Source organism: Leptonotus elevatus, chromosome 2 (assembly GCF_054856555.1).
Source record: "Leptonotus elevatus isolate MCC_2025b chromosome 2, RoL_Lele_1.0, whole genome shotgun sequence".
Taxonomy (NCBI): Eukaryota; Metazoa; Chordata; class Actinopteri; order Syngnathiformes; family Syngnathidae; genus Leptonotus; species Leptonotus elevatus.
Window position 1 is genome coordinate 28020239 of NC_141240.1, and position 14833 is coordinate 28035071.

General features: G+C 40.7%; 1 protein-coding gene across 1 annotated transcript; it reads right to left on the reverse strand.

Annotated features, from left to right (window-relative positions):
- Positions 1 to 1447: 1447 nt before the first annotated feature.
- Positions 1448 to 12895, reverse strand: racgap1 (Rac GTPase activating protein 1). Its single transcript, XM_086068512.1, has 17 exons — positions 12730 to 12895; positions 11339 to 11438; positions 10644 to 10846; positions 10397 to 10539; positions 7440 to 7509; positions 7298 to 7351; positions 7132 to 7209; positions 6829 to 6946; positions 5790 to 5932; positions 5460 to 5624; positions 4090 to 4185; positions 3535 to 3733; positions 2639 to 2744; positions 2417 to 2549; positions 2185 to 2308; positions 1980 to 2079; positions 1448 to 1868 (listed from the first exon to the last, which is right to left on the reverse strand). Exons 2-17 carry the CDS (start codon positions 11421 to 11423, stop codon positions 1796 to 1798), a joined length of 1890 nt encoding a protein of 629 aa, XP_085924638.1. The 5' UTR covers positions 11424 to 11438; positions 12730 to 12895; the 3' UTR covers positions 1448 to 1795.
- Positions 12896 to 14833: the final 1938 nt, after the last annotated feature.

Here is a 14833-nt window from a genome sequence, read left to right on the forward strand (position 1 = left end):
CTTTCAACTCAGCATGGTTTTCGTATTTTTTTTTGTGTTCACTGTCTTTTGTTTATATGTCTGATTTGTACCTTACGTACAACATTTTGTATGTAGTTATAGCTTCTTTTTTTTTTAAGTGCTTTATAGAGTTGAGTAATCTATTATATGTTCACACACACACACACACACCAAGCATAAATGACACAAGAAGCTTGCGTTTTTTTAAAATAGTATATTTTAACTAAGCGAAAGATTACACAACAAACATCTACAGCATAGGTCTCTAAAAGTATAAAACATCCAACTGGAGTAACTTTAAACTGTCATGTAAACCTTCAATAATAAAATGCACTCTTCAACTTCTCAGTTACAGTTGAGTTGAAAAGCCGTGTAAAGAAATGATCAAATGAAGATTCACAAACCAGCTGTGACATGAAGACCACACTTGCACATTAAGAGCCATAACTGATGTTCTGCCGTAATCACGTTCTGATTTTTTATTACAGCGAGTCTATTTTGGTTACTTCAGTTAAATCAAAGTAAGGATATTAGAAAGCGCCGTCCTCAGTATGATAGCCAAATGCAAACAACAATCATTGTGAAAATAATAGAGTAAATCAAAATGGAAAATTGTCAAGGTGGAACGTGTGATGCAGCTCTTGTATTTGATATGCTGTGCAAGTGGTCATAATTGTTGATCCTGGTACCTTGCTCAGGAGACTCCGTTGATATTGGTCTTTCTGATGCTGCTGTTGGTTGGTTGTCAAAAGTATGTCAGAGAGAAGGCAATCATTTTTGCTGGATTGTCTCCTTTGCTTTTCTAAAGCAGTTCCACAAGGATCTGTTCTAGATCCACTGATTTAACAGCTACCCTCCAGTCATCCTAAAATTGAAACTGCTGATGGTGCAGAAATCCAAATCGGCAATACTTAGTACTTGGGTATTGTTCTTGACCAAAATGTGTCTTTCAAGTTACATATTGAGGACCTTGCTCGAAAACGAGATTAAATAGTTTTTTTCCCTAAAGGAACAGATCTTGTTTTTTTATTTTATGGCACGGGCACACCTTATTTCTGCAACTTAAAAAAAGAAAACCTGTGTTGGACTATGTTGATCTGCTTCTTATGAATGCACGAGCACAACACTGGAGGGAATCGGACAGCGTGTAGCATTGTGCTGCGCATCTGGTTTCAGAAGCCGTGTTCACCATTGCACGCTTTATGCTGTTGCCAAGTATCCATCTCTGTATGTCGACAGATTCTCACACGGGTTCATTTTTGTTTATAAATATATTATTGGGCTTCTCACATCTTACTTTTGTGCAAAACTAAAACAGCTTTATGGTTTGCGCTCTCAAAAAAACCAACAACCTCCGAGTCCAAATGACAGTACCCAGGGTTACTTGCCTAAACGTATTACGCTGGCAGAGTTCAAATCGATTGTAAAAAGACCGTGAAACTAACTATTGGACAAATTTGCTGTTGAATTTATTTGATATTGACAGATTTATGATTTTGTGTATATTGTGCTGGTATGACTGTTGCCCTTGTGGCCAGGTCACTCTTGAAAAAGAGAATTTTAATCCCAATGACTTTTTTTTTCCTGCTTAAATAAAGGAAATCATCATGTGGCAGGTCATGTTCCATATTTCGAACATGCATATTTATCAAAAGGGCACAGAACAATATCTTTCAGTCATTTTGGGAGAAAAAAAAATTGCGTCAATTTTGAAAACAACTAAAGAACATCTTTTTGTGACATGAGATAGTAAAAACAAACACGTGTTGAAAAATGGCGGCGGAAAAAATCTGGATTACTTGAGGAGTGGAGATTGAAAGAATTTCCCATGAGTAAGTGAAGCTGCAGACTTGCTCTTGCTCCCAAACCTTGAAAACAAAAAACGTTAATAAAGGTCAGTTCGAAAGGAAAGCAATAACATAACACCGATTCCTATCAAGTGATTTGGAGCAAACGACAACTAAAGATGAGGTGCTTACCTGGGTGTCAGCGAGGACTTAAAGCGCTGCGACAGCGAGCTGGAGGACGGCGTTTTATTTAGCTGATGCTCCGGAGTCGTCAGAGGACCGAGCAAGGACACTGGGACAGAAGCAACCATTGAGAATAGAACCAGGAACCACCCCCTTTCTTTGACCAGACAGGGAGGAAGGGGGGGGGGGGGGGGGCTTCCTGATGAATGCTCACCTCTCTCAGGGGTGTAGCAGTTTGAGTTCTGGATGATCAGGTGATCCGAGCGTAGCGGCTCGTTTTCGGACTTGACGTATTGCACCCAGTAACTCGCCGGCATGTTCAGCAGACGCTCCACAACCTGAGCAGAGAGGGCCATCAAAATTAGAGGAGGCGATGCATGCCATGTTTCCTCCATGTCTGGATCTCAAAACGTTTCACACAGAACTCGCAAGCAAGTTTTACATACCCTTGGTTGGCGTTTGGTGTCCTGGAGGATGCTCATGGGGTCCGGGTTGGGCACCGCATGACCCACGATTGTGGGACCAAACACCCGTGCCAGGTTAATGATGTCCATCTTTGTGTCTGTACTCTGAGCCACTCTGAAATATGTGGTCACAGTCAGTGGGTATTGTCGATGATGCACACAGGGAAGAAAATGAAAAGCGTCAGGCAGGTGGCAGCCGCGAACCTCTGCAGGTGGAGGATCAAGAAGGCCAGCGTGTCTCTATTCGCATGTGGCAGGAGACCGACGGTTTGGTACATCAAGGCGACGCTGTTGTCATCATCTGAAGTCTCTGAGACAACAAATGCATAGCAGAGAGCGATTTAATTATTTCAAGCTAAATAAAAGTATAGAAAGTAGGGGTGTGTGCCCCCCCCCCCCCCCCAAAAACTTGATTCTCATAAGAATCGGGATTCTCTTTTAGTACGATTCAGAATTGATTTTAAATGTCCCAAAATCAATTTTATCTAAATTATTTTATACGGTCTTCCCTTTGTGTGTGCCGTTATTGGGAGCGCTGTACATGTTGTACCCGATTTAGCAGCTTAGGGGCAGTGTGGTTCCACGCAGTCTGATACACTGTTAAGTTGTAGCCAAATTAGGGAGTAGAAGGAAAAAGTCCCAATCAAGTTATTCCAATAAAAGTTAGTTTTTTTTGCAGTGTGGAGCCGTTCTTTTGAGTGAAAAAAGTGCAGCGAATAGCGCGCTAATTAGCATTAGCGAGTCAGACTGGAGTAGATCCTTGAACATTTATAAATTAAAGCAAAAATCAGTCAATAAAATCATTTTGAATCAAAAATCGATTTTGAATCAAATCACACACCCAAAAATCGGAATCGAGTCATGAGACATTCAAAGATTCCCACCCCTAATAAAAAGGTATCATCTGACTTGAGTTAGGCATTTTGATTTTTAACAAAATTACAATATTACTCGGGATAGCAGATTTGACTGACGAATTGATTCACAATTCATGTGCAATTGTGTATTAATCCGTTTTGAAGCAATTGAGCCTCAAGAATTGTGAGAAAAAACAAAACAAAAAAACTGGCAATGTCTTTTTTACGATTTGGCTATTTTACCGGCTGCATCCATGAATTTACGATTCAGGTGGAAGGTGAGGAGCGGGTCCTTGAGGTTGCGCAGGAAGTCCTTAAGGAAGCCAGCGATGGCGTGAATGTCGTCCACTTTGCTCAGCACAGGAACAGTTTTGCTGCGTAGAAACTTCTCTTTCAGCTCCTTCACTGTGCGATCAGCACCAGACACTCGGTACAGTCCAGGCTAAAAGGGGTGAAGGGTTGTTAAGCAGGCTCACAGCATTCATACATTTTAGACAGACTTAAAAAAAACAAATTAAAAAACATTGGGAGGTTAATTGAAGATGAGGATAAAGTATGCACTATAAATCGATGCTATAGCTTATCGTCACTGTCCTGTGAAAAACACATAGGTCCTTTTTTTTTTATAATTACATTTTGGGGATGTCTGCAACATTCAGTTTCAACCCCTAAATGTAAAAAAAAAAAAAAAACAATTGCAAAAATGGACCTAAGTATTTTTCACAGGACAGAGACGATATATGGCAGAACGAGCTTGACTATAGAATAGCATGAAGAGAGAAAATGCCCCCGACATACCTCACGCAATCCTCGTTGCTCAATCTCAGCAATGCAGTGGACCACGAGAGGGGGAATCTTTGGTGAAACGTCTGGGGCGTAGTCTGCAAGCACACCCTGGACACACACAATACATTTCAGATGCCACGTTTCAACAAAGAAGCACAAATCAGTAATCACTGTGAGAGTTTAGCCAACAGAAGGAGAAGGAAGGCCTGGCATTACTAATCTTTCCTAACGCTTTATGTGCTCCAAAAGAAAATGGAAGATGGGAATTTAAAAGAAAAAAAAGAGCAATTGCTTGATATCGTATTGGACTGTCACATCACGCTGTATTTTTGACTTTGATTGATTTCTATTAGAGGCAAGGAATTACAGGTAATTTTGAGACCCAGTTTACGGTTACTGATCAATTATTTTCATTAGGGGTGGGAATCCTTGAATGTCTCGCGATTCGATTCAGAATAGATTTTCGATTAAGAACGATTTTTGATCCAAAATGATTTGATTGACAATGATTTTTGCTTCAATCTATAGATGCGCAAGGAATTGTATTGATCTGCTCCAGTCTGACTCGCTAATGCTAATTAGCGTGCTACTTGCGGCACTTTTATCACTCAAAAGAACGGCTCCACACTGCAAAAAAACAACTTTTATTGGAATAACTTGATCGTGACTTTTTCCTTCTACTCTCTAATGTGGCTACAACTTAACAGTTTAGCAAACCGTGTGGAACCACACTGCCCCCAAGTGGCCAAACCGGGTAAAACATAAACAGCGCTCCCAATAAAAAGGCACACACAGACAAAGGCAAGACAGCATAAAATAATTTAAATAAAATCGATTTTGGGACATTTTAAATCTATTCTGAATCGTACTAAATGAGAATCGCGATTCTTATGAGAATCGATTTTTTGGCACACCCCGAATTTTCATACACTTAAACTACAATTTTAACTTCTAGGCTGCTGGGAAATTAAATTAGAGACCTCAAGGAGGTTTTTTTTTTTTTGTGCGGCTTAATCCAAACTCAAACATTTTAACCATCCACTCCATTTTTGTTGATTACTCAAAACTAGACCTTGCAACATGCAGACTCTTTAGCCAGAGCGGGTTCGATCACAATGTTGCCCCTCTAGATAAACCTTCTGTCAATCTCCCAGAAAGCCTCCCTAACCAGCTTATATAATAGAAGGCCCCGCCCACCGGACAAATCAGTCTATTAAAAAAAAATATTCATCCAACAGATGACAACAAACATAAAAAAAACTGCTTAACCACTATGACATCACCACAACATGAATGAAATTACACTTTGTACAGTGTTTAAATTTTTTTTTTTTTTGCAAGGCAGGCTACGCTAACCACCCCTCTGCTTTGTCTTGGCTCACCTGCCCAAATTTCACAGGTGTACTCCCCAGAGTGGGGATGCACGGCAGAGGGCACCGGTCCCGACATTCTGGATGAGAAACCACCCGGCAGTCGCAGCACCTCAGGGCAATCTTGCCAAATTTGATCCTCTTCCCGCAAGGCACGCAGGCATCGGGCTTGATGACCTGGAAAAGCCAAATGATGCGAGTGAGGCGGAGACGGCGAACGAGTCGACAGGTCAGCGGCATCTCAGCTCCAATGAGATTCTTTCACTCACTTAGATGGATGCAATGATCTCAAACTAAGACTGACAACTGCTTCAAAAGGTTGAACAATGAAAGTATTCTTACCGTTTTGGAGACAAACTCATGCTGACGAACGCCGTTGATTTTCTGTGGCGTGCTGGGCTCATGTTTTTTCTCAACCTCTGGATTGACAGGCTGCTTGAAAACATCCTCAGACGTGACGGACTCCGAGTCCCACTGCAAGTTAGCTGAGCAGAAGAAAAAGACGATGAGCTATGATGTCGACCCGATAAAGGAGCGGTGTTCATTTTCAGCAAAAGAAAAAAAAAAAACATTTTGGAGGCACAGAGGATTCCTCAAATGGCGACACGATGCAATGAAGTCAAATTACTTGCACACTTTTAATTCAGCTTTGTAACAAACAAACCACTGACCCCCTTTCATAATCATAACATAACCAAATGGGCCGTTTGTGCTCATATAATAAAATGATTTGTACATTACAAATGTGTACTTGTAGCGAGTTGTGATCATTGTCTTTTGAATATTGAAAGACAATTAACTCAGTCACTCCCAGCCATTTTCGCTGAAGCAACCCCCTTCACTCCCGGCTGTTTTACTGGATTTTGACTGACTTTGCAAGGCCCACAGAATATTGTGTTCTATTGCTATAAAAACATGGAACCTACCAAAAGAAAGATTAAAGTATCTTCTTTCATCAGAAAAAAAGTATATTTCTATCAGTTTCAGCAATTAACATTAGAATTTAGCTAAGTTTCATCATTATTCACAAATCTATTTAGAATTCTGAGTAATTGTTTTTTTTTTCAACATGGTCCTGGTTCATTTCCTATGCTCTGTTGCCACCTGCTGGCAGTTTGTGTAATAACTACAATTTATTCAATTGTTCTTTGCAGTTGAGAGGCTGCATCAAAGCCTTCTGTATGCTCTAGCATAAAAAAAAACCCATTAAAAACATATAAACTCGTCTTAGGGACACTTAAAACGTTTACAACAGAACGTATTTATACGTTTTTGGGAACAAGTGAGTTAATATTACATGTCAGCAGAGTATTTCTTCAGTGCTCTCACTGTCTCAAGCTACCACATTGACTGCGTGCAAAAGACCAAGCGGTCCCTTTACCCGTCTTTGTCTTGCTACGAGTGCAGTAAGGAATGGTCTCGATGATAGAAACGGCCTCAACTGGTCCGCCGTGCACCGGGACAGTCACGGTGGTGGTGGTCACGAGGCTCTCGCTGGCCTGTCGGACAAACACGATCCACTTAGTTGCTTTCAAACGACATACAAGTAAAAGCTTATTAAAGTCAGGTGTGGAGAGGATCAAAGGTTTACTGAACTTCACTCAATTGTGTTCGCAGATCATGTTAAACTTGAGGTGATCACACCTCGCATTTATTTAAAAAAGAAAAAGAAAAAAAGTTTTACCCCCTCCCGCATGACAGCTGTTGATCGAGTTCTTTTAGAAACTCCCGAAGGGCCATCAACATGATGTCTGGACGAGCGCTGGAATGAACATGAACATGCAAATTATGTCACGTACAACCTTAGAGGAGCACATTTTAAGAAGAGGCACCCGAGCCCGTCACTGTACCCTCTTTTGTCGTCTCCTCAGTCGCACTGGCCTCACGGTGGACGAGTCCCAATCCTATGACAGGTCAAGCATAATTACATGTGACTTGGCTGTTATTGATAATGAGGAGTTCAGTTTAAACATTGAATGAAAAGCAACTTACAAGAGAGTCGTCAGTTTTGTCGTAGCTGATATCTGACATGATGGAGGTAGATTCGTCTATGGTGGTTAGTCTGGACAGAGGAAGAAGATAGTTTCGGTAAAAAAGGCAAAACAGTGACGAGGGGAGGACACTTGCTTTGATAGTGGAGTCATTCCTGAACATTGTATTGACTATAAAAGGTAACAGATACTGCACACATAAAAAGGTAAGGGAGGGTAAAGTTATTCATTTATAATATGCAAGTACTGTGTCTGTTAGGCAAACGTACATTTTGATGGATGGAGAAGAGTTTTAACCAATTGTAGTCGCTCCACCATTGTTCTTTTTCTAATACAGCATTGTGGCACACCCATACACAGCCACAAAACTGAAGAGAACTTAATGCATTCAGAAAGTGCGTATCATCCATTTTCACAGAAGACGACACTGAAACCCTTGTCATTATCCAGGGTGTGTTCACGATGCTGTCATTTTGTGTTTGTGAAAAGTGGTACATAGATGGGCAAAAAACATTGGGAGAAATGCAATATGCATGCCAGGCCAGTAGATGTAGATGCCACACCCAACACAACATCCTAACCTACACCCTCTGGGAGAACCCCATTCTGCCCGGCAACATAATCCATAAATTCTGGCACCTCAACACTGATTAAAAGTTAACAAAGGTTTTCTTAATTGTAGCATAATACCATGTGTTTAATTGTCTACTGTGTTAATTGATATGACTTATTTGCTACAACAAGTTAAAAATTTCCGATTTCTATTACTAATTTTTACAGCATTTTCACGACCATTTTATATACTGAAATATGAACTACCTTCTGCATGGGTGTGTTCAATCAGGACAACATGGGACGGCCTTTCATTCACAACAGGGCAGGCATTATTTGACATACTTTTGTGGTGATGTAGGCGCCTCAATCTATCATACACGATATGAAGGGGAGGCGATTTTATCATTGATCAGTCCACACAAGAACCGGTGTCAATACCAGATGTGATCGGCTGCCAGATCATATCGGGGTCGCCTAACGGTTACGCTGCAGGATTGGCCGGAAAATATCCAGTTGAAGTCAAACATTGGAATGACAATATTAAAGATGTAATTTTAACAGCAAAATGTACAGACTGAGATTGCGAAAACGTAAATAAATCTAACAATATAAATGCAAGATATATGAAATAAATAATAAAATAGATTGAATAAATGATGAATACACAAATTAATTGCTTGAGATGTGACAAATATTGTTAGTTTAGAATGTTAATTGTTCCTAGTATCATTAAAACAGTTTTTGTGATGTATTGTGATTTGTGAACAGCTAAAAAAGAAACCAAACCGAAGTGAATCGCGCATTTTGTTAGCGCTGCAGTCGTGACGTCACCGGCAAGCGCGAAGGCGCTTTTATCTATTTTATTATTTCTTCAATCTTGAAGTATCTTGCTTTTATATTCTTTGGTTTATTCATGTTGTTAGAATTTTAGTCCATGCATTTCGTCATTTCAATGTCATCTTTATTAATTTCTTTCCAATGTTTTATCGTCAAATTATTTTCATACAGCTTTATTGAACAATTGTAAACGGACAATTTCCAGCCAATCCTGAAGCGTGACGTCATCTGTAGGCGACCCCGATACAATCTTGCAGCCCGATCACATCTGGTACCGACACCGTCACAAACGAATCTTTATGGAATCAATTATCGTATCGTACAATTATCAATTCCGCTTCGCAGTAATGACAAACTTAATTTAAAACATAAAAACAAATTTTGAGGACAAAAACACAGGAAGAGTGCAACATTCCTTCAGCTGTCCGTAGTAACGAATGCCCGTGCGGAAACACGGAACATTGGTTCTGGGAATTACAAATAAGGTTTTAAAATGATTAAATATTGTTTCAAGGCATACATTTGTGTTGACCATTTTTTGTAGCTAAGCAAGTCAACTTTTTCCGCCTCTAGTTGTAGTCCACACGCCCGACCACGCATGAACCAGCAACAAACAGTGGACACCTGCTGAGGAGCGCTTGTATGAGGAGATGCGCTGGTATTTCCATACAACATTACAAACACAAGAGCCGCTTGTTTTTTTTAAGAACTCTGACTTTTAGACTCATTTCCAGTTTGTAATTTCAGGCTTGAAAACATTTTTGTCATGTAAATGAAGAGCCAAATACTCTCACGCTCCCAAAGCCATGAACCCTTTTCACTTCGAAACAATTGTATGAATGGGTCGGTTATCTCAAACATTGAAAAGTTGCATTTATGTGGTAAACAGACACAAATGCTAATGTATTAGGGCTGGGAGTCTCACGATTCGATTCAGAATCGATATTCAATTCAGAACGATTTTAGATTCAAAATGACTTGATTGACAATGATTTCTGCTTCAATTTATAGATATGCAAAGAATTGTCATGATCTACACCAGTCTGACTCGCTAATGCTAATTAACGCGCTACTCGTGGCACTTTTATCACTCAAAAGAACGACTATTAATACAAACCGTTTCAGGAATGTATACAGAAAAGCATCTTAACATTCATGATTGACATATGCTCTTCCTACACTGCAAAAAACAAACAAAAAAAACAACACTTTTTTGGGAATAACTTGATCATGACTTTTTGCTTCTATGTGGCCTACAACTTAACAGTGTATCATTACACGTGAAACCAAACTGCCCCTAAGTGGCCAAATTGTGTACAACATGAAAAGTGCTCCCAATAAAGGCGCACACACAAGCAAGGGCAAGACAGTATAAAATAATTGAAATAAAATCGATTCGGGGGCATTTAAAATCAATTCTGAATCATACTAAATGAGAATGGCGATTCTTATGAGAATCGATTTTTTGGCACACCCCTAATATGTATTACATCAAGGCCTGAGGCATCAAGATGTTCTCACTTGCAAACAAACGTCAAGACTTTGCTGTGTATGTGTGATCGTCACCTTCGGCTGGTATTCAGAGCGGCCGCTCCGTGGCCAGGTGTGTTGAGGAAGGCCAGAGCAGAGCGCTGCTCCGCACTCAGCTGGATGCTGTTGGAGGAGCCCTCGCTTGTAAGAAGATCCTTGATCAACTGAATCTGACGATCCTGCGCCCAACAGACATTGCGAGATTGTGAAACAAATGCCATTCAACATTTTCCTACACAGACAGAGAAAACACGCGATTGCAAACGAGCTCCACGGTTCACACCATCTTATCGCACTCAGCCTCAGCCTTCTGCCTGCGTCGAATCTCCACGTCCACTTGGTTGCGGGCATGCTTTAGTTTGACCTCCAAGGAACCAATCTCAGTCTCGGTTTTGGTGAGAATCTCTTTGCAGGATTCAAAATTATCCTCCGCAGAGAGCCACTTGCGTCGACAGGCTTCAAAGTTCTGAGCCATGATGATGAAGCCTGGTGGAGAGACAAGCAGTTATTGAACATCTTCGAACTTCAATGGAGGGGGCTGTGTATTGGCAGCCTCTAACAGCACCGCTAACTTTTTTTTTTTTTAAACCAATTGGTAGGGAGGTCGATACCATTTTTTCCCAAAACGATACCAGTAAGCGTACTCATTAGTCAACTCTTGAAACAGCTCTAGAAATAAGGCCGGTTATCAGCCCAATTCTGACCCTCGCCCATCCATCCCATCTAGTGTTCATTTTGCATTCAATCGTGTTCCTCTCTTTCATCGATGAACAACTTTACACAATGTTGGAAGACACCTCTGGACCTCATGTATGACAAATACTATAGCAATGTGAAGGGAGCTCTTTTTGTATATTCTAATTAAAAAAGAATATTTATAATTATTAAGTTTGATCTTATGTACTCTATAAATTAATTTGCATTGAATTTAGTCACATGTCAGATTATTTCGGCAACAGAAAGAAAAGCTCAACTCACTGGGTTCCACGCCTTCATTGAGAAGTTCAACCTGGGACCGCATCTTCTCATACAAATTCTGGAGGCCCAGCACAGCGTTCTCCATGGTGCTTTTTGTAAACTGGAAAAGCAAGAGAGAGACTGTGCTTTACTTATGCTGATGTCAAGATTGCTGAGTCAAAGACAATCGAGAAGTCAGAATCTGACAAAGGTCGTTCATTATTGGAGGCTGGGGATCAGTAGAGGGGACGCAATGTTACAATGGCATGTAATAATAAAAATACAACACATATAACCACGTCACACAAGTACTGCCATACTTAGCGTTTTTCCACAAAAAAAAAGACTGCAATTTTTTACTTTAAGATGACATTAGAATAGGTTTAATGACTCCAAACTACCAACACATTTGGGTTATATTGCTACCATAGCAACGCAACTGTGTCATAAACCGGAGAGCCATTCTAGACGTAAAGTAATAGCAATATCCTTTCAAGCAGGAAATTGGGAATTGTTCAAATAGATCATTTATTCAATTGCAAAAATAGCATGTATTAATGAGCGTGTTAAAATGTCTGGTCACCATACTTTTTTAACATGACTGTTTTGGGGTAGGCTACTCAACTCGACGGCCAGTTTGACACACACCTCTGAAATTACAAACGTGCTCAATTACTTACCTATAATTTAATTATATTAATTTACAGTAAATGAAGACACTGACCATGTTATTGGTGTCTCAATAAATTATAAACAAATATTTACCAAAGTTAGGAAACAAATACAGTTAATGGTGGTCATCCTGCAATGGATGGGGCGCACTGGCCCTCATAGCCAAAACGGTTAAGATTCCATCCCACTCTTTAGAAAGCATTCCTAGGAAATCACAATGTCCCAACAATGGTGAGCTGTTTTTAGGAAAGGCCTGTACTGTAAACCTATGGGATCAGATGCCATCTGGCGGCCGCGAACACTATTGGCTTTGTTGGAAGTAACGGCCGGTTCTAGGCTCTTGACTTGCTCCCTTTGTGACATTGAAACTGCCCACATTTTTTTCCCGAAGTAAAAAATAAATAAAATAAAAACAAGCCAAACCATGCGTATGAAGGCAAAATTATGCAGTCTGCCGTTTGAAATTTAAAAATCACGTATACGTTCTTTTTTTATGTATCACGATTGCTTCTAGTTGTCAATGGACAGAAACCGAAAATAACAGCAGACAAAAAAACATATACGTATTTTGTGACGGTAGATGGGGTCTCATAAAACGACGAAATCCGCGTTTTGTTTTGGTCCACACAATAAGTACACGACGGTTACGCTAGTGAGTCCGACAAGCAAATGCTAGCAAAGGAGCATTGTCAACAGCTCAAACATATACGGCAAAAAAAAAGACAGCGGGTGCCACTTACCCACTGTTTTCTGAGCGTGGTAAGAGAAATATCCGGCGACAAACTTGGTTGTAATCGCACTGGCGCTGTGTCCTTCTAGTTTTTGCCAACCGACCAGGCAGCCACCAGCTCCCAGCTCCGTAGTGTCTAACCGCAACGGGCGCGTGTACATTTAAAATTTCGCCACTAGCCAATGGGCAAAGAGCACCGCTTTACGTGATGCTTCTATTTCCGGTAAGGACTTTCAAAGTTAAAGTGATATCAAAGGGATCAAAGAGCCTTTCATCATGGCGTCACACATACTTCCGGGTTGGGGTGTGGGGGGGGGGGGGGGGTATCGACGTCACTAGTGAACAACCCACACCATTTGAGAAAACAAATTACATTCCTTGAATTATAATTTTAGCCTTGTTTTCTACCTCAGTAGTTTGTAATGGAACTAATGGAATGCCTGACATAATTTAGATGTCAACAGGTAATTTCATTAAAAAATAAATATGGTGAAAATTCAGACATAGCTACCATGATTATTGTGGGACTTGCTGCATTTCACTCACGCACCGGTTCTGCTGGATTCATTTGAAATATTTTTAGGGGGGAGGATTTGAACCCACTTTAGAGGTACATCAGGGGTATAAACCTCAAAACTAAGTTTTTGCCATGTTTTTCAGTTCAAGTTAATGGAAGTCAATCACTTTCTGCCACCCAGAAGGACCCTGGTGACTCCATATTAATTACAAACATCTGTAACAGCCAAAATGTGTATAGGCCACCAGTGCTAAATATCTTAATAATCTCAGAATGAAAGAAGGAAACAGATGAATTTGCGTGGGATCATATTATTGTGGGAAATTGACTTTTTAATTATTTGTGTACAAATGGTTAAATCTCTGGAGTACCCTCCCCCCTATCAAGAGTGAAGTGCTCTGCACTTTGGCCCCACTGTTACCATTAACCACACGGAGTTTCTCAGCTAGGGTGGCCCTTGTTGTTGTTTTTTGTTTTGTTTTTGCATGCTTGTTAGTGTGCTGCCCTTAAGGCAGTGTTGTCCAAACTTGGGCCTTGAGGGCCGGAATCCAGCAGGGTTTGGATATTTCCCTGCTCCAACGCACCTTTTCCAGCTTGCTGATGAGCTCCAGGTGTGTTGGAGAAGAGAAACATCCAAAGCCTGCAGACTCCGGCCGTCGAGGACTGAGTTTGGACATCACTTGTTTAAGGAGATTCCTGATGCAAGAGTTTCCAGGTGTGTCGGGCCAACATCAGCCGTCTCTTGGTGCCCCCCTATTCAACCACCACCCATAGTAACATCTTGTAAGAGGCCCTGAGAGGGGGATTCTAGACACCTTGTTTATCATTTATATGGGCAAATGTCAGTCCAAGGCAATTTCTTCGGTTACCTTCTCTGTTGCGACTTCTGACAGTATGTGTCTGAGGATAGGGTTAAATTAGCCAGTTGCGATTTCATGTAAGGTAAGCAGAGCTGCATGTATTTTTCTGCGGTTCACACTTCACAGGTAGCATTAAGTGGGAGGGCGGGGGTTGTTCTGCGATGTGTCCCTGCGCCACAAACATGCTGCCATCGTCTATAGCTCTTGATTGTTTTCCGCACTCTTGGCTGTGCTTTCGCAAGGAGAAGCAATCAGCTGGTCACAGCGCACACTGCCGACGAGCGCGGGAAAAGAGCTGGCCAAGGGCATGGCTTTGACAAGACAAGAAAGAAGTTGTCAAATTTGTTTTTGAAAACTCTTGAGTCATGGGACATTTTGACAAAAGCACGTTATGTGATGAAATGCTCACTTACGTTTTCTGTAATAATAATTGTGGATGGGGAGTATAAAAAGCATTTCATCATGATAAATGACTACAGAGAACTGCAGCCTCCGTATGTGTGCTACAGCTGTGGAAATGTTATCATCTCCCCCTAAATCATTCATAGAGTGAAATTGCCTCACTTGATCCAATATTAATTTGGCCTAAATAGAGCAAAAATGATAATTTAGCAATACTGTATGTTGTGAGAAAATCATTTTCATTTGTGTCTCATTACCTACCAGAGTTGGTTAGCTATGCAGTAAAGTAACCCTTTTGTATTGCTGTTTAACAGGTGGGAATTAATTGATTATTC

What these genes read in the sequence shown, in the direction of transcription:
- racgap1 (XM_086068512.1), bottom strand. Translation starts at nt 11,423, where the DNA reads ATGGAGAACGCTGTGCTGGGCCTCCAGAATTTGTATGAGAAGATGCGG. An exon ending in CAGCTGTCATGCGGGAGGGG is followed by an intron (nt 6,947 to 7,131) that starts GTAAAACTTTTT and finishes TTTGTCCGACAG; the next exon opens with GCCAGCGAGAGCCTCGTGAC. An exon ending in TAAATTCATGGATGCAGCCG is followed by an intron (nt 2,745 to 3,534) that starts GTAAAATAGCCA and finishes TTGTTGTCTCAG; the next exon opens with AGACTTCAGATGATGACAAC.